This window comes from Falco punctatus, assembly GCF_963210335.1.
Source record: "Falco punctatus genome assembly, chromosome: 5".
Lineage (NCBI taxonomy): Eukaryota > Metazoa > Chordata > Aves > Falconiformes > Falconidae > Falco > Falco punctatus.
This window is the reverse complement of record NC_137584.1, coordinates 47,800,419-47,813,910: the sequence shown is the minus strand read 5'-3', so window position 1 is coordinate 47,813,910 and position 13,492 is coordinate 47,800,419. Positions and strand designations below refer to the sequence as shown.

At 39.4% G+C, this 13,492-nt stretch overlaps 1 protein-coding gene across 3 annotated transcripts in view; it reads left to right on the top strand.

The window, feature by feature from the left end:
* CNKSR3 (CNKSR family member 3) overlaps positions 1 to 13,492 on the top strand; it is a 66,951-nt gene that overhangs the window by 27,405 nt on the left and 26,054 nt on the right. For all 3 annotated transcript variants that reach the window (XM_080389785.1, XM_080389786.1, XM_080389787.1), the window contains exon 2: positions 9,341 to 9,504. In XM_080389785.1, coding sequence (XP_080245911.1) covers positions 9,341 to 9,504 — 164 coding nt within the window. The remainder of the gene's footprint in view (positions 1 to 9,340; positions 9,505 to 13,492) is intronic.

Genomic DNA, 13,492 nt, shown 5'->3' with positions numbered 1-13,492 from the left:
AGTGCTTCTGTGTCAGTGGAGAGCCATTCTGAACCCATTTAATTACAGTTATTTTAAATGCAACCAACAGACAAATAAGCACACCTTTGGACATATCGGTGTATTGGGCAAAGAGATGTTTTTCTTGTTTCAGTTTGGAGTTTATAGTAGTTCTTAGGTACTACTTGAGCAATAAACGTTGATTAAAGTGGCTCGTTACAGCTAAGATATACTGCCGTTTTATCTGGTTTGTGTTGCCTTGCTCATGCTGCAGTATATTCAGGGGATGAATGCGAGCTGCATCATGCAACAAGTAGGATGTTTTTATTGTGAAGTCTGGGTTGGGGTGGGTGGATGTTGTCAGCAGTGTCCCTGAAGACGTATTGTGGTATTGGCTAGGAAGCTACTTGGGCTTGTCTGCCCAGGACAGGTGTGATCTCTATTTTAATGTTTTGCATGCATTTTCTGAATGTTGGCTTTCATCACATGTTCTCTTGAAATTTAGAGTGCCAAGTCTGTCTGCAGAGAACATATGGATATGCTCTGCTTCCATCTCGTGTTTTTTCTAGTTTGCCAAACAAAATCTGTTAAAACACGGAAAGATTGTTTTTCTTGTGAAGCATAGCTGGTCAGTGAGTGATGTAGTTGATTCTTAAAAGAAAAATAAAGCATGAATGTTGTATTCTGTGAAGCTACTTCATCACATGGAACTTAAATTTTTGATGCAGACAGAGGATGTACACCAAAATCAGCAGGAAAATATTATGTGCATCAGTTTTTGTGTGTGTGTTTTTTGTTTTTTGTTTTTTTTTTAATCCTTCATCTTTCTCTGGTCAGCAGTCCTGTTCTGGTGGGGGCTGAGACTAGCAAAGAGTTACAGCTGAAATACTGCCAGCAAGATATCATGCTGCCGGGTATTTGAGGTCTTGGAGATGAGCCCTTGTTTGTAGTTCCCATTCTTACTTGGAAACCCATTTTCCAAAGATGAGTGTTCGGGGTGGCACTGTGGAGTCTAACTTAGTGGTAAGTCCTGAACAAAGGGGTGTCTCATGTCTTCCCTCTTCCTTCCAGTCAAGTCAAAATTTCAACCCCTATTTATGGTTGAATATTCAGAGGTGGAGTTAATTGTGTTCTCTCAGGGCAGTGGGTGACATTAACAGCAAAGCCCTGTTAGGTTATAGGCTTGTATCTGCAGTAGGGGCTCACAGGTGTGCACACATGTCCAGTCCAGCTCTGCAGGTGAAAACATGATGGAGTATGTATTCTGACTCACCTGCCTTCAAATCAGTGGGAATGTAATACAAAAGATTTTTTGTTTGTTTGCTTCCTGATAAACTCTACTTTATCATGTCTAGGGAGAATGCCCTGTCAAATTGAAAAAGGCTTTAATTTCTGTCTCTCTGTGGTTGTGGCATAGGGATCTATTTTTCAGTGTAGTAGGGTATGATTGGGCTGTGTCCTTATGCTTGTATCTCTTTTATAAAGAGAGATTTTTCTTGTTAAACCTGTATGTCTTCTTTTTTTTTTTTTAATGTGGCATGCCAGCACAATTCACTTTAAAATGTAATGCTATGGAAATTGAAATTTTGCCTTTAATTTGAAACCTTAAAGCTATGTCATAATAAGAAACTCCCTATAAAAAGTAGAAATAAGTTTCTCTTCTTCTACCTCCATTTTTTCATGAGTTCCCTGAAAAAGAGCTATTAAAAAGAAAGAAAACTGAACTTTGGGTTCTACTGAAATGCTTTTGGAATTAAATACCATTAACTTTTCATTTGTTAGAGAATTGCTTTTATGTCAGTTTATTGTATGTTACATTCACTCATGTAAAATACATTTTTGCAGTCCTGATGCAAGTTTACTCATTTTCAACTGAAGGTACAATTTATGAAGTAATCCACTCTTGCAAATTCCCACTTGCTGATAGTATCTCAAGCTGGATTACAACCCAGAAAAGCAGTTCTGTGATTCACTGTGATCTATTTTCTAGTATTACTAGGGTCTATTTTTGTTGTGCTTGTTTTTATCGGTCCCCAAAAGCTTGGATTATACCTTTTGGCTTTTAATATTGAATGGTGATATCAATTTGTGTTTAGCTTTTGTTCCCCCTGCCTGCCCCTGGTGTGCCCCCCCCCCCCCCCCCCCCCCCCTTTGCATTTTTGGTGAAACCTTGTGTCACTATTACAGTGAACATTAACACCAGTAGTAGCTTTCATTAGCGAAGAGATAATTTTCTTAAGTCTTATGACAAAAGTGAAAGGAAGCTGCCATCTACATTTTGGTGCAGTGTATGGCACAGCTGTGGAAGTCCTGTGTCCTGTGCTGTCTGTCTAGCTCAGTGTCCCATCCTGAATGTTTGACAAAAAGGAATATGTTAGGGAGGATCACAGGAAAAACCATTTATCATCTGTTTTCTTCTGAAGGCTTCCTCAGATCTTCAGCTCTGAGTCTTTCAGTGTCACCATGACTGACTTCTGCAGCGTTTTCTTTCATGAACCTGTTCACCTTCTTCTGAACCCTTATGGTTGTTGAACATTTGCTGCTTACTGCTGTGCGAAGAATCACTTTTTTTGTTTGTTTGGACCCGTTACATGCTAGCTTCACTGGCTCTCAAACTCCTGTTTCGGAAGAGATGATGTACAATCACTGCTCTTTGTGTTTTGGGTTTTTTTTTTTTTTTTTTTTTGTAAAACTTCTGGCTTTATAGGCCTTTATCCCATCCTCCCTACAAACTTTTCTTCTGTAAGGACTCTACTCTTACTTACTCTGTGTCTGCTTAGTTTCCTGAAAATATTTTGTGAGGGGAATCTGAGTGAGTTTTTCTGGTTTTTGTAGAGAGGTCTGGCTTCGCGAACTTGCTGGAGTTCTTGGAAGGGTGCGGCAAGCATGTGGGCAAAAGCTATTTTGACTCTTCCTTAACATACTTGATGATTTACCCTGTGAAGTGTTGAGACTTACTGTTGTCCTCAAATTTACAGTCTTGGAGCACGATAATGGGTACTGCTGGAATGCTCTCAATCAGTGGCTTTGTAGGGAGGACTGGTAAAAGGTATAACACAGTGGAAGGCCTGTCCATCTGAGATTGCATTCTTACGGAGTGACTAAAGTATAAACACAGACTCCATAGCCCTTCTGGTCAGGATGGCTTACAACCGAAATTTACCCACCAATTCTTTTATTACAAGGCAAAGCTTTCAGTTTTGTATTCAAAAGAAGGGAAGGGATTTATGGATGGATTTGAATGGAACGAATGGATTTATTTTGAGGTAGTGTGAATGCGTGTGTGTGTAGTCTGTTTTTCCAGGCTAAATATGTTAGTTGGAAATACTGAAAATAGGAACATGTTGCAAAAGGCTTTCTGTGCAACTGCCAGTCATAGGGGATTACCAAGGGGACAGTAAAGCAGTCATTATCAAAGTCGGAAGGCTTCGCCCTTTCCCTCTGTCCTTCTGTGACCCTCATGAGAGCTGCCCTTTGCATCACTGCTGGCGGGCAAGGCCAGCCTTGTCTGGTTCCATCCCAGTATGGAGTGGGGGACAGACAAACTTCTGTACTGTTCTGGCTGTCCTCAGCAAAGCCAGACCTAATGCCTGGTGAGGCGACCGACAGTGCCTACTTGGTTAAGATGCAGATGGTTAAGCAACTCTTCCACAGTTCTGTTTACAACTGACTGCATGAGGAGGAATTATTTCATGAACAGGCTGTTTTATGCAGAATGCATTTTGTGATGCTGATGCTAAGCAGTTGTTGCCCTTCAATTCTGTGTTTAAAAACAAAAAAGTGGTTAGTACTTCAGATGATGGTAGTGTTTGTTATAAGTGATTATGAGACTACCTGGATTAAAAAAATGAATGAGGAAGCTTTTTTACCTTTGTACATTTCACAGTAATTCAAAGATCTCTTGAAGGATTTAATATTTTTTTTTTTTTTGGCAAGCTAAGGCCTTGAAGTGGCTCATACCAACTGGTAACTGAAGTTTTGTTTTGAAAACTTGTGGACAGATAAATGCTAAAGTAATAATAGTCAAGGAACAATCAGCCATCTGGGTCATAGAAAGTCAGTTCTTACCTAGGGTCAAATTATTACAGATTTAGATTTTTCAGTGACTCTGACTGCTCTAGACTTATCATCATCTTTTTAAAGGACCTTACATTCCTTTGTTAAAGTCATCCTTGCCTCTGGTCTGTAATATTGCAGGAGAAGAATGGCATTCTTAGTGTTACAGTGGAATAACCTTCCCACTGTATTCTATATTAAAAGTATGTTTGTTTTCTCCTTGAACTTATAATTTTTTTTCCTTTTTACCCTGTACCTGTCCTACTGAGCTGCTTCAGCTTTTCACAGTTGTCTTGCAGATGCTTTTTTCTCACTTTCATTTGCCTTCTCGGATGTTAACAGGTTCACCTGCTTATGAAGTAGCTCTTTTCTATTTGTAGTGTTCACTTGCTGTCTTGATTCTCTTCTGCTTTTACTAGTTTCTTCCAGTCCTAGAAATACATGGAGGAAATGAAGGGAGGAGGCTATCACTATAAGAGTTATAAAATGAGGTGGAATATAAATGATAGTATAATGGCACGTACTATGGGGTATGTCAAAGATTTTCCTAGAATTGATGATCTTTCAAGGCTTGGGAGGATGGACTGAAGTTGATGTGTGCAAGGAGTCTTTGGAGACTGAAAGTGACAACTAAATAGACCCTGAAGGGAGACAAGAGTTGAGTGACTTTTTATGTGGGAAGGTCAGATTCTTACAATGTTTTAATGTTGTTTAAGGTGATGAGGCATGAAGGCTTCAGCAGTCCCAGCTAAGGTCCAAGGGAGCCCCTCAGTGGGCTGAGGGTTGTAGCTGAACCTTGGCACTACCCTGAGACACCAGGTGCTGCCAGTTTTAGTCACCCAACAGAGATGAGATGAGTCCATGTTTATAGTAGTAATGTTGTGTTGAGCAATGATCCCTGTGGTGGTGCTATGTGAAAAAGGTCTTGTACTTGTCAGTTCTTCTGTTCAAGTGGTTTGTGCTCCTCCTGCTTCCTCATGCCAGCTTTGGCATTTTATGAGCTGTCCTGAGAATCTGTTCAAGTTCCTGAAACTGGTGGAAAATGATCCCTGTCACCTTCCAGTTCCCCTTCCCTGTTCCTTCCTCAGTTCCTTCCCTTGTCTGTCCCCCCAGCCCCCTGCTGTGTTGGAATATGTAGACTTTGGGGTCTCACAAGAGAAAAGAGTGAGGAAGAGTGGGGTTCGTGGGAGGAAAGAAGAGGTGGTGAGTCAGCTGGTTTTGGACCTGTGGCCATAATGTTAGTTACATGTTTTTATTGCTTTATGGTAGGTAAATTATTTGGTAGTGTCCAGCACAGAAGTTGACCAAAAAGCATGAAACTACATAATGACTTTACTTGTAAAACACGTCTGTAGTGCTCTGGGAGTCAGATATGTCATTGCTGAATGGCTGACATCTATCAACAGTTGAAATGTTCATTGTCTTTGAATAGTAAACTGATAGTTATGGATTAAACCCAGGCCACCCTCTTAACCCCCTCAAAGTTGTGACACCACCAACCCCCCTCCCCCCTCCAATTCTTATTCAAAGTAACTTTCTTAATCTTGGAAACAGAGCAAATGTGTAAGTGTAAGCCCTGTCCTAATGTTTTTGTATGAATGTAAGGTATTGAATGTCTTTGAGGTGCTTTAGATGGTGGTGGAAGGTTATTTTAGACTGAAAAGTCTAGACAGTTCTTAGGATCTATTGCACATCTCTACACCTGCCAAAATCTTGGTGGGAGTTTTGTTCAAGTTACACTGCAGTTTCTCAGAAGGGTTTTCACGATACAAATAATGCTAACCAGACTAGTCTCTCTCCCTCTCTTCCTCCTCCCTAAATCACCACTACTATTGTTGTAAAAATTGGGTAAGTTTCTGCAATTGCTATTTCTATCTTCCCTCATTCTTTAACAATTCTGTAAGTAGGAAGGATGTTACCTTTTGTGCATAGTTTTGATGTATGTGCAAGGAGTAACATAAAAATTTCTCACATGCAATTGAGACAAATGCTTTTTAAACACAATTTGAGTGTAAAATTAATAGATTAGTATTCAGAAGGGCTTTTCAGAGGCTAAAGGAGATAAATACAGATATCTCTTCGAATGTCAGTCTTCACTGTATTTTTTTGGAAATAGAGAAAACTATTTTCTGGCTTGAACCTGCTAATAATGCACTACTGAATATGACCTGGCATGTAAGAAAGCATCTTTCTGAGTAATGTAGACTGATTTTTATTGACTTTAATTCATCTAAATTTCTCAGAAATATCCAGGCTTTGCTAACGGGCAATACCAAGTATATGTGAGGCTCTGAAGTTGAGAGAAAATGCATGGAAAGAAATGAGATGTTTGGAAGAAGGAAGAAATGAACACTTAATTTAGATTACCCAGTGGCATTTGAATGCTGACTTTTTAAACTTAACTTTAAATATTATTTAGTTTATTGAACTTTTTTCCTCCCTTTTCCTATTTCTCCCAGAGGGAAAGGAATTTTTTGGTTTGCATATGATGAGCAAACATTTCATTTCTATGATGGAAAATTAAACAATAGTCTATAAATGTGATTGCAATCTCAATTAAAATGTTTAAGATTTTCCCATATGTTTCTTAGTAAAAAGAATAACACTAATGTTAGTAAGCTCATCTTAAACCATTAGTGAATGCTTGCCATGAGTGTGTGGGTCTGTCTTCACTTCCTGCTTTGCATACTTTTGGTCATTTAATTTTAAATACATTTCTAGCTGAGCGGCTGTGCCTCTGTGTTGGCTGTTTTGAATTAACATTTGTGTGACTTTGTAATATTTTATAAAATACAGTCTTACAGCGTGATGGTAGAGTTACTGTTTTTAAGGACCCTTATGGAAAAAAAAAAATTGAGGTAGCTGTTCAAATTGTAAGAGACTTTCAAGAACAGGCAAGCATGAAATAAAAAAGCAACAACAAAAAAACCAACCCAAAAAACAACCACAGGCAAGCTAAAAGTCATAGTTGTATTTATTTGTTGGGGGGTGTGTGTGTGTTATTTTTGTGAGTCTCATGTCTTAGCATGGAATGAGAATCTAGGAAGTTGAGGCAAAACAAAAAGTTTTGACAGTAGGTGAAAGCAACACTGCATCAAAAAAAACAAAACCAAAACCAAAAAACAACCCTTCAATGCATGCTGAATAAAGTGTTTTATTTTAGGTGGTTGTGTAATTTTTAATGGAAACTATGGGCTTACAATGGTAAATGATGGGAAACAGTGGTCTGCAAGACAGCATTAAAAATTGGGAATGCCAAATATGTGTACTGTATGTCAGCCTTGGTTGAGAACTTGTTTTGAAAAAATAAATTGTTAAACAATGAAGGCCAGGCTTTTTATTATTTTTCCTGGGAAAAGAGTTTGTATAGCCTAAGGGAGAATTTGGTGCCTGTGGGAAAGAGAACACTGGGCTCAATTTTCAAAATTTATGTGTCCTTGCCAAGACAGATGGGAAGAAACAAGAGTGTACCCCAAACAACTGTAGCCCTGGGAGACTCTGCTCATCTTGCATGCGGGTTTTCTCATTCATAATTATGCTTGAAAATCAAGCTGTGCACACTGTTAGCTCTGCACGTGGAGGAGTCAAGCTTGTTCAGCCAGATTTTGATGTACTGCAACAATTAAGCTTGCCAGAGTCATTTAAAGGGGTGACTGTTAAGTTCCAGAGTGCCTGTCCTTATTAATTTCTGAGCGAGCGTTATAAAGGCAAGTGATGTGTGTTAAGTAAGCCTGTGCCTTTGGGAGTCTGTAATCTACAGATCTGCTGTGACCAGACACTGCAAGGCAGCGGTGACTGCCTGTGTCACTGTTATGAAAGGAATATGTTTCATGTGATTCCTAGAACCCCCCTTGTGATTAGTCTCAAATGTTTTCTTGGCAGTGGAGTGTGCTGGGAGTGCTTGTTTTCTGGGCTGCTACTGCAGCTTCATGAGTGGAACTGAGTGCTGGTCTTCTGGCTCTCGTTTCCTTGTAGTTCGGGATGCTGTTCGTATTTCTCATCTGCAGCATTCGACATCCTGTCCATCTCAATGGCTTCCTTTTGAGCCAGGGTAGTGAATAAACATCCTTTATACAGCTAAAGGTTCAATTTTTTTACAACTGAATCGTCAAACAATGTAGCTATTGTGGATGCTACAAAGTAAATGTGGAATGTGTAACCTGAGTTTTTGCTGTTGTCAACTGTTTTTAGTGAATGTGGCATATCACTACAAAACAGATCTATTAGGATCTCTTTTGCTCTAGCTAGTAAGTTGAAGTGGAACAGGGCATCAAGAGTACTGCATCATCTTTGAAGTACCACATCCATCCAACTTTTTCCCCAGACTGTTGCTGCTCACAGAATCTTTAAGAACAGAGGAAATGAGTAGAATACAGAAGAAAACAGGATTAACACCTGAATTTTAGTTAAATAAAGCAAAATGAAAACCAGAAATCCTTTCTGTAATCACTGGGGAAAAGATACTGTAGAGAACTGGATCATAGAATCACACAATTTAAAGTGAGGGTTTTGGGGATATTGCCTGGACAAAACAAACTGTTTTAAAAATACTTTGTAGATACAAAAGTGAATTAGATTTCTTATAGGTATGTGCCATTAATCCTTAGCAAGGGGAAGGAATGGCTGATTCAGGAAGCTGCAGGGTCTCATAAATCAAGGGAATAATACTTGAGCCAAACATAATTTTGATTGCTTTGCCTTTGATTGTTCCATCTTCCTCTCATAATTAATTCAGCCCTTTTATAAAGGTGGATGGGGAACTATCTGGTTTTGTACTTTTGTTCATTTAACTAGACTTTGGGCAAGATCTTTGTTCTTGTCTTGGTTTTTTTCTTGTTTGTTTTGGTGTGTTTTTTTGTGTGTGTTTGTGTGGTGTGGTTTTTTTTTTTTTTTTTTTTTTTCCTCTCCTGTCTGTAGTGGTGGTTGTTGTTTGGTTGCCCTTCAGGATTTTGGGTTACTGTGATAGCTGAGTCTATGCATACTGCCTGATAGCTTTGCCTAAGTTGATACCAAAGGGATGTTCTTCATTGCTGAGCTTGATCCACAAAGTGCAGGTGGGTTGTGCATTGACTTAGATGACCCAGCGATGCACATAAACCTGCATGATCTGTTTGTATGCCCCTGTAGTACAACTTCAGTCACATTGCAAGTTTTCTTTCCTAATTTGGCATTGTATGTTGTATGAACTTGCAATTTGTGCCTTTCACAGTTTTTTTTTTTTTTTTTGCTTGTTTAGTTGGGGGGGAAGGGGAAGAAAAGACAGAAACTTGTAATCACATCCCCTTCTCTCTTTGTGTTTTGGTAGGCCTGGATGATTGCCTGCAGCAGTATGTCCATAAATTTGAACGGGAGAAGATAAATGGTGAACAGCTGTTACAGATTTCTCACCAGGACCTTGAAGACTTGGGTATCTCACGGATTGGACACCAGGAACTGGTTTTAGAGGCTGTGGATCTCCTGTGTGCACTGGTTAGTTAAGTGGTAAAAAGACACACAAAGAATTTCATAAAGTGCTCTTCTGGGTGAATTGCTGAGGCGAGTCTCATAAAACCAGAATATCTGTGTCTCTTGCTTTCTGTTACATATAGTTGTCAAAGAAGCAGTAAGAATTTGTTTAATTTTTGCAAGCTTTATGCTAATAGCACTCAACTTTTTCCTGATAAGAGGCAACACTAATTCATTAGCACTTCTAAAGAAAGAAGTTGTACAAGTAGCATTGTTATCACTCTGTTCACTAACAGGAGTCTTAAAATTGCTATTGAGTAAATTTGCGTAGAAGATGCACTGTTGAAATGACAGCTGCTAACAGTTCCTCACATCAGTTGAAATGGGTTTAGGGCAATTCTGTAGCCTTCTACAAAGTGAAGAAAATCTTCCTCAAATGAGGAATGTTTTACAAACTCAGTGACAGTTGAGTTAAATTGTCATTGGATTTGGAGCTTAAGCTGTTCCTCTGTCTTACTCCTGATATATAACTGCACAGATACTTTTAAGACAAACACGCTCAAAAGAATAAATATATTTTGTGTTGTTTTGCTAGTGCAGGCTTTATTTAAAAGATGTAGTTTGGATGCAGTCTTGAAGATGTGTTTGGTGTAACGCAGTGAATGAGTGACAGAGATATGATTACATTGAGGGCAAAGGTGGGGAAAGGCTGCCTGATGGTTTGTTGGCCAGCACTGGCCCACCATCCCCTCATTAGGTGAGACTTGCAGCACCGAGCTTACTCCTTTTAAAATGGAGAGTCTTTACTGTCTGTGTGCTATGTGCTTTATTTGCTGCAGACAGTTGCTACAGGGATCATTCATACTCCATAACCGGGAATAAATTGGATTGTATGAAGTGATTTCATTAAATACACTTCTTTCAGTACAGACTATCTGAACTGTTTCCCAAAGAGTTGCTCTTATATTTAAAAAAGTTTTATTTCCTCTTCAGTATTTGATGTAGCAAAAATTTTTAACATTTAAATGGAAAATCTAATAGAAGAATGTAATTAGCCTAAAATGCAATTCATGTTGAGGGGATGGATAGTCTGCTGGGCAAGCGCAGGGGTCTGGTGGGTTAGTAAATGTACAGTGTGCTGTATACAGTCCTGACTGAAGTAATGGATGTGGCAGCCCCCAAAGGCACTTTTTTCTTCTTAAAATGAACAAAGCTGGACAACTGCCAGAACCTAAAGCTGTGTTTTATCTCCTACAATTTCCTTCTAATTTCCTTTGTAGACAAAAGTTTTGACCTCAGATTCGTTTCTGGAAATCCTTTGTAAAATGCAGCTCAAGTTAATGCATTAGACAGTTCACATATTGCAGCTGCAATGTTCTTGTTCCCTTTTAAGAGGTGGAGGAAGAATCCTGTATTTTAGATGTGCCCTTTGTCACCTTCTTGATGCCCTTTTCTTTGAGTTTTTGGGGTGGTTGTATAAAATTACAGTTGACTTTGTTCCTGAAGGAATAATGTGTTTTGAATTTCTTGTGACAGCCAATTTTATATTTTGCTGTCTCTTCTTTTTGTGTGAGAGAATAAAGGTTTCCCTATTCCACCTGCATTAGTTCTCTGAAAGTGGGTCTGTGTATTGATACTAGTGGATGGTGTGTGTATACATGGTCACATTTCTCTAACTTTTGGGTCCTTGAAAGCAAAATAACTATTTTGGGGATTTCTTTCTGTTTCTGCTCCTCCTCCCCCCCAGGCCCCCACATGCTTTCAGCACATACTGTGGAAATGTGACATTGGCTGGGCCAGCCTGAGGTCAGGCTTTGAAAGTTGTTTTTGGGATGGGAGTCGGGGGAAGGACTGAGACTGTGTGCTGGTGGTTCCTCAGTCCTGGAGTTCTCAAGACTAATTTCCCTTTCTTATCTAGTTTTGCCTTGGCAGTATTCCAGCTGAGCTTCCTTCAGATCACTGTTTTGGTTCCCTCACACCGCAAGAACACTTGTGGCTCTAAAGGCAGTGAAGCAGCTGTCCTTGGAACATCTTTCTCCTGCAGTAACTCTTTCCAAGCATTGGTGATACAGACCTCTTTTCAGTTGTGGTTTTTTTTTTTTTTTTTTTTTTTTAATTTTATAGGGATAAAGCCCTCTTTGGCAGCTACACTGCCAAGCTGGAAATATGTCTGCAAGCTATTGTGTTTGCTGCTGTAAGTGAACTGTAGAACTAGTGTAGCTGAAAGAGAAATGAATGCATCTTTCTCTGCTGCTTTGATGATGAGGCAGTGTTCCCTCATCTCCTGGTAGCAGTGGCCACATGTGACAAAGCTGCAGCTGAAAAGGCAGCAGAAGGAAGTGTGGACAGGGATAAAAAGTGAAGGTTTCATGTGAGCACACCTTTCTGTTGCTCTTGAGCTGGTCTAACAGTTTTCTGAACAGGTGTTGAAGATTTTTTTTTTAAATAATCTAGAAGACATATCAAAGAAACTGAATTTCCTGGAGGGGGGAAAAGTCAACTTGGGTGCCTCCATCTTTTGTTGATGACAGTATTTGCTTGGGGGAGGAAAGGGATAGGAGAAAGACATTTCTTAGTTGACTGAAGTATTTGGGGAAGGAGGGGGAACAAGCATACATAAATGGGCTTTTTAAACTCATATAAAGCCAAAAGCAGGGGCAGGGATCAAGAAAATAAGCTTTATTAGCCAAATAATTGGGACAGAGCATCTAGAGTGGTGTTGAAAACTGCATGCATACTTCTCGTTCCCTGATGAGTAGGCTTTGTTTGGGCTTAATAAATATAAAACAATGCAAGCATTAACAAGAAACTGTATGCAAATGTTTTTGCTTTTAATGTGTTTACCTATACTATATCTTTACCTATACTGTATGATGGGAGAGTTTGCAAGAAAAAAAAAAAGCTGATTTATCTTGAGGTTAGAATGAAAAGATACTAGTTTCAAGCAATCTGAAAAAAATCAAACCACCAAAACAAAGAAACAAGCAAAACCAAACCACAAAAGAACATAGTTTTTATTGTTGTGCCTTCAATAATTTCACTGCTAGTAATGTTCTGCTAGCATATTTTCAGTGCAAAAAAATAGAACATCATAATGTAAAATAGAACATGCATAAATGAAGACTTAACTTTGGTGGCTAATCCTTGTCAAAGGCACTACATCTATGCACTGCCTCCTAAGATTTCAGTTTTCTAGAGATCTCAGCTTAAATTTAGTGGTGTTTTTAGGAAACCTGGGACTCCAAAGGATTCTTTAGGATGCATTTTTGTTAAAAGAGAGAGGGCAAGAATGGGTGACACTGACAGTACCTATTGTTAGCTTTAGTGTTTATACAGGGCATGCATTGAGTTGGCTCTGGTTTTGAGAGGCATTCACTCTGTGGTTTGTTCCCCCCTCCCCCACCCAGCTGGTTTTCACTTGGATCGGCCAGCAGATCCAGCTCATTGCCCTGTGGCATGTGAAGGGGAAGGCAGAGCTCTGGATCAGCCCAAGTTAGCTCTGACACAACTGCTGTGCTCTTTTGACTTTGGTTAGCCACACTTCTATGTTATGTTGGCTGCCTGACCTTGAGCAATTACTTGATCAGTGTACTTTTTCCTCATTAAATATAATGAAGTTTGGAAAGAGTGTGCTCTTAAGCACCTGTGCTCTCCGGTATATGTGTGTGTGCTCTCTTTTGCTCCATCCCTGTGTGTGGCTCCCCTGGTTAATGAGTAGCAACCTGGGAATGTTTGACATAGGGTGCTCTTGACTGCTGGCTTCAGCCTGTGTTTTGGTGAAAGCAACTTTGATGTTTTAAATTGGGAGCGATAGGAAAATGTGACATGTTCTTTGGTTCATGAGCACCATCTAAAACCTTTTAGTTGCTTAAATAAGTAAGTATTGTAGCTTGAGTTCTGTAGAAATATTTCAAAAAAGCCTGCTAAGCTTTGCACTTCAACTGTGTGTCACTGTGAAGGCTGTTTGGTGTGCTGCCATGCTATCAACATTTCTATCTGTCCTGAATTGGGG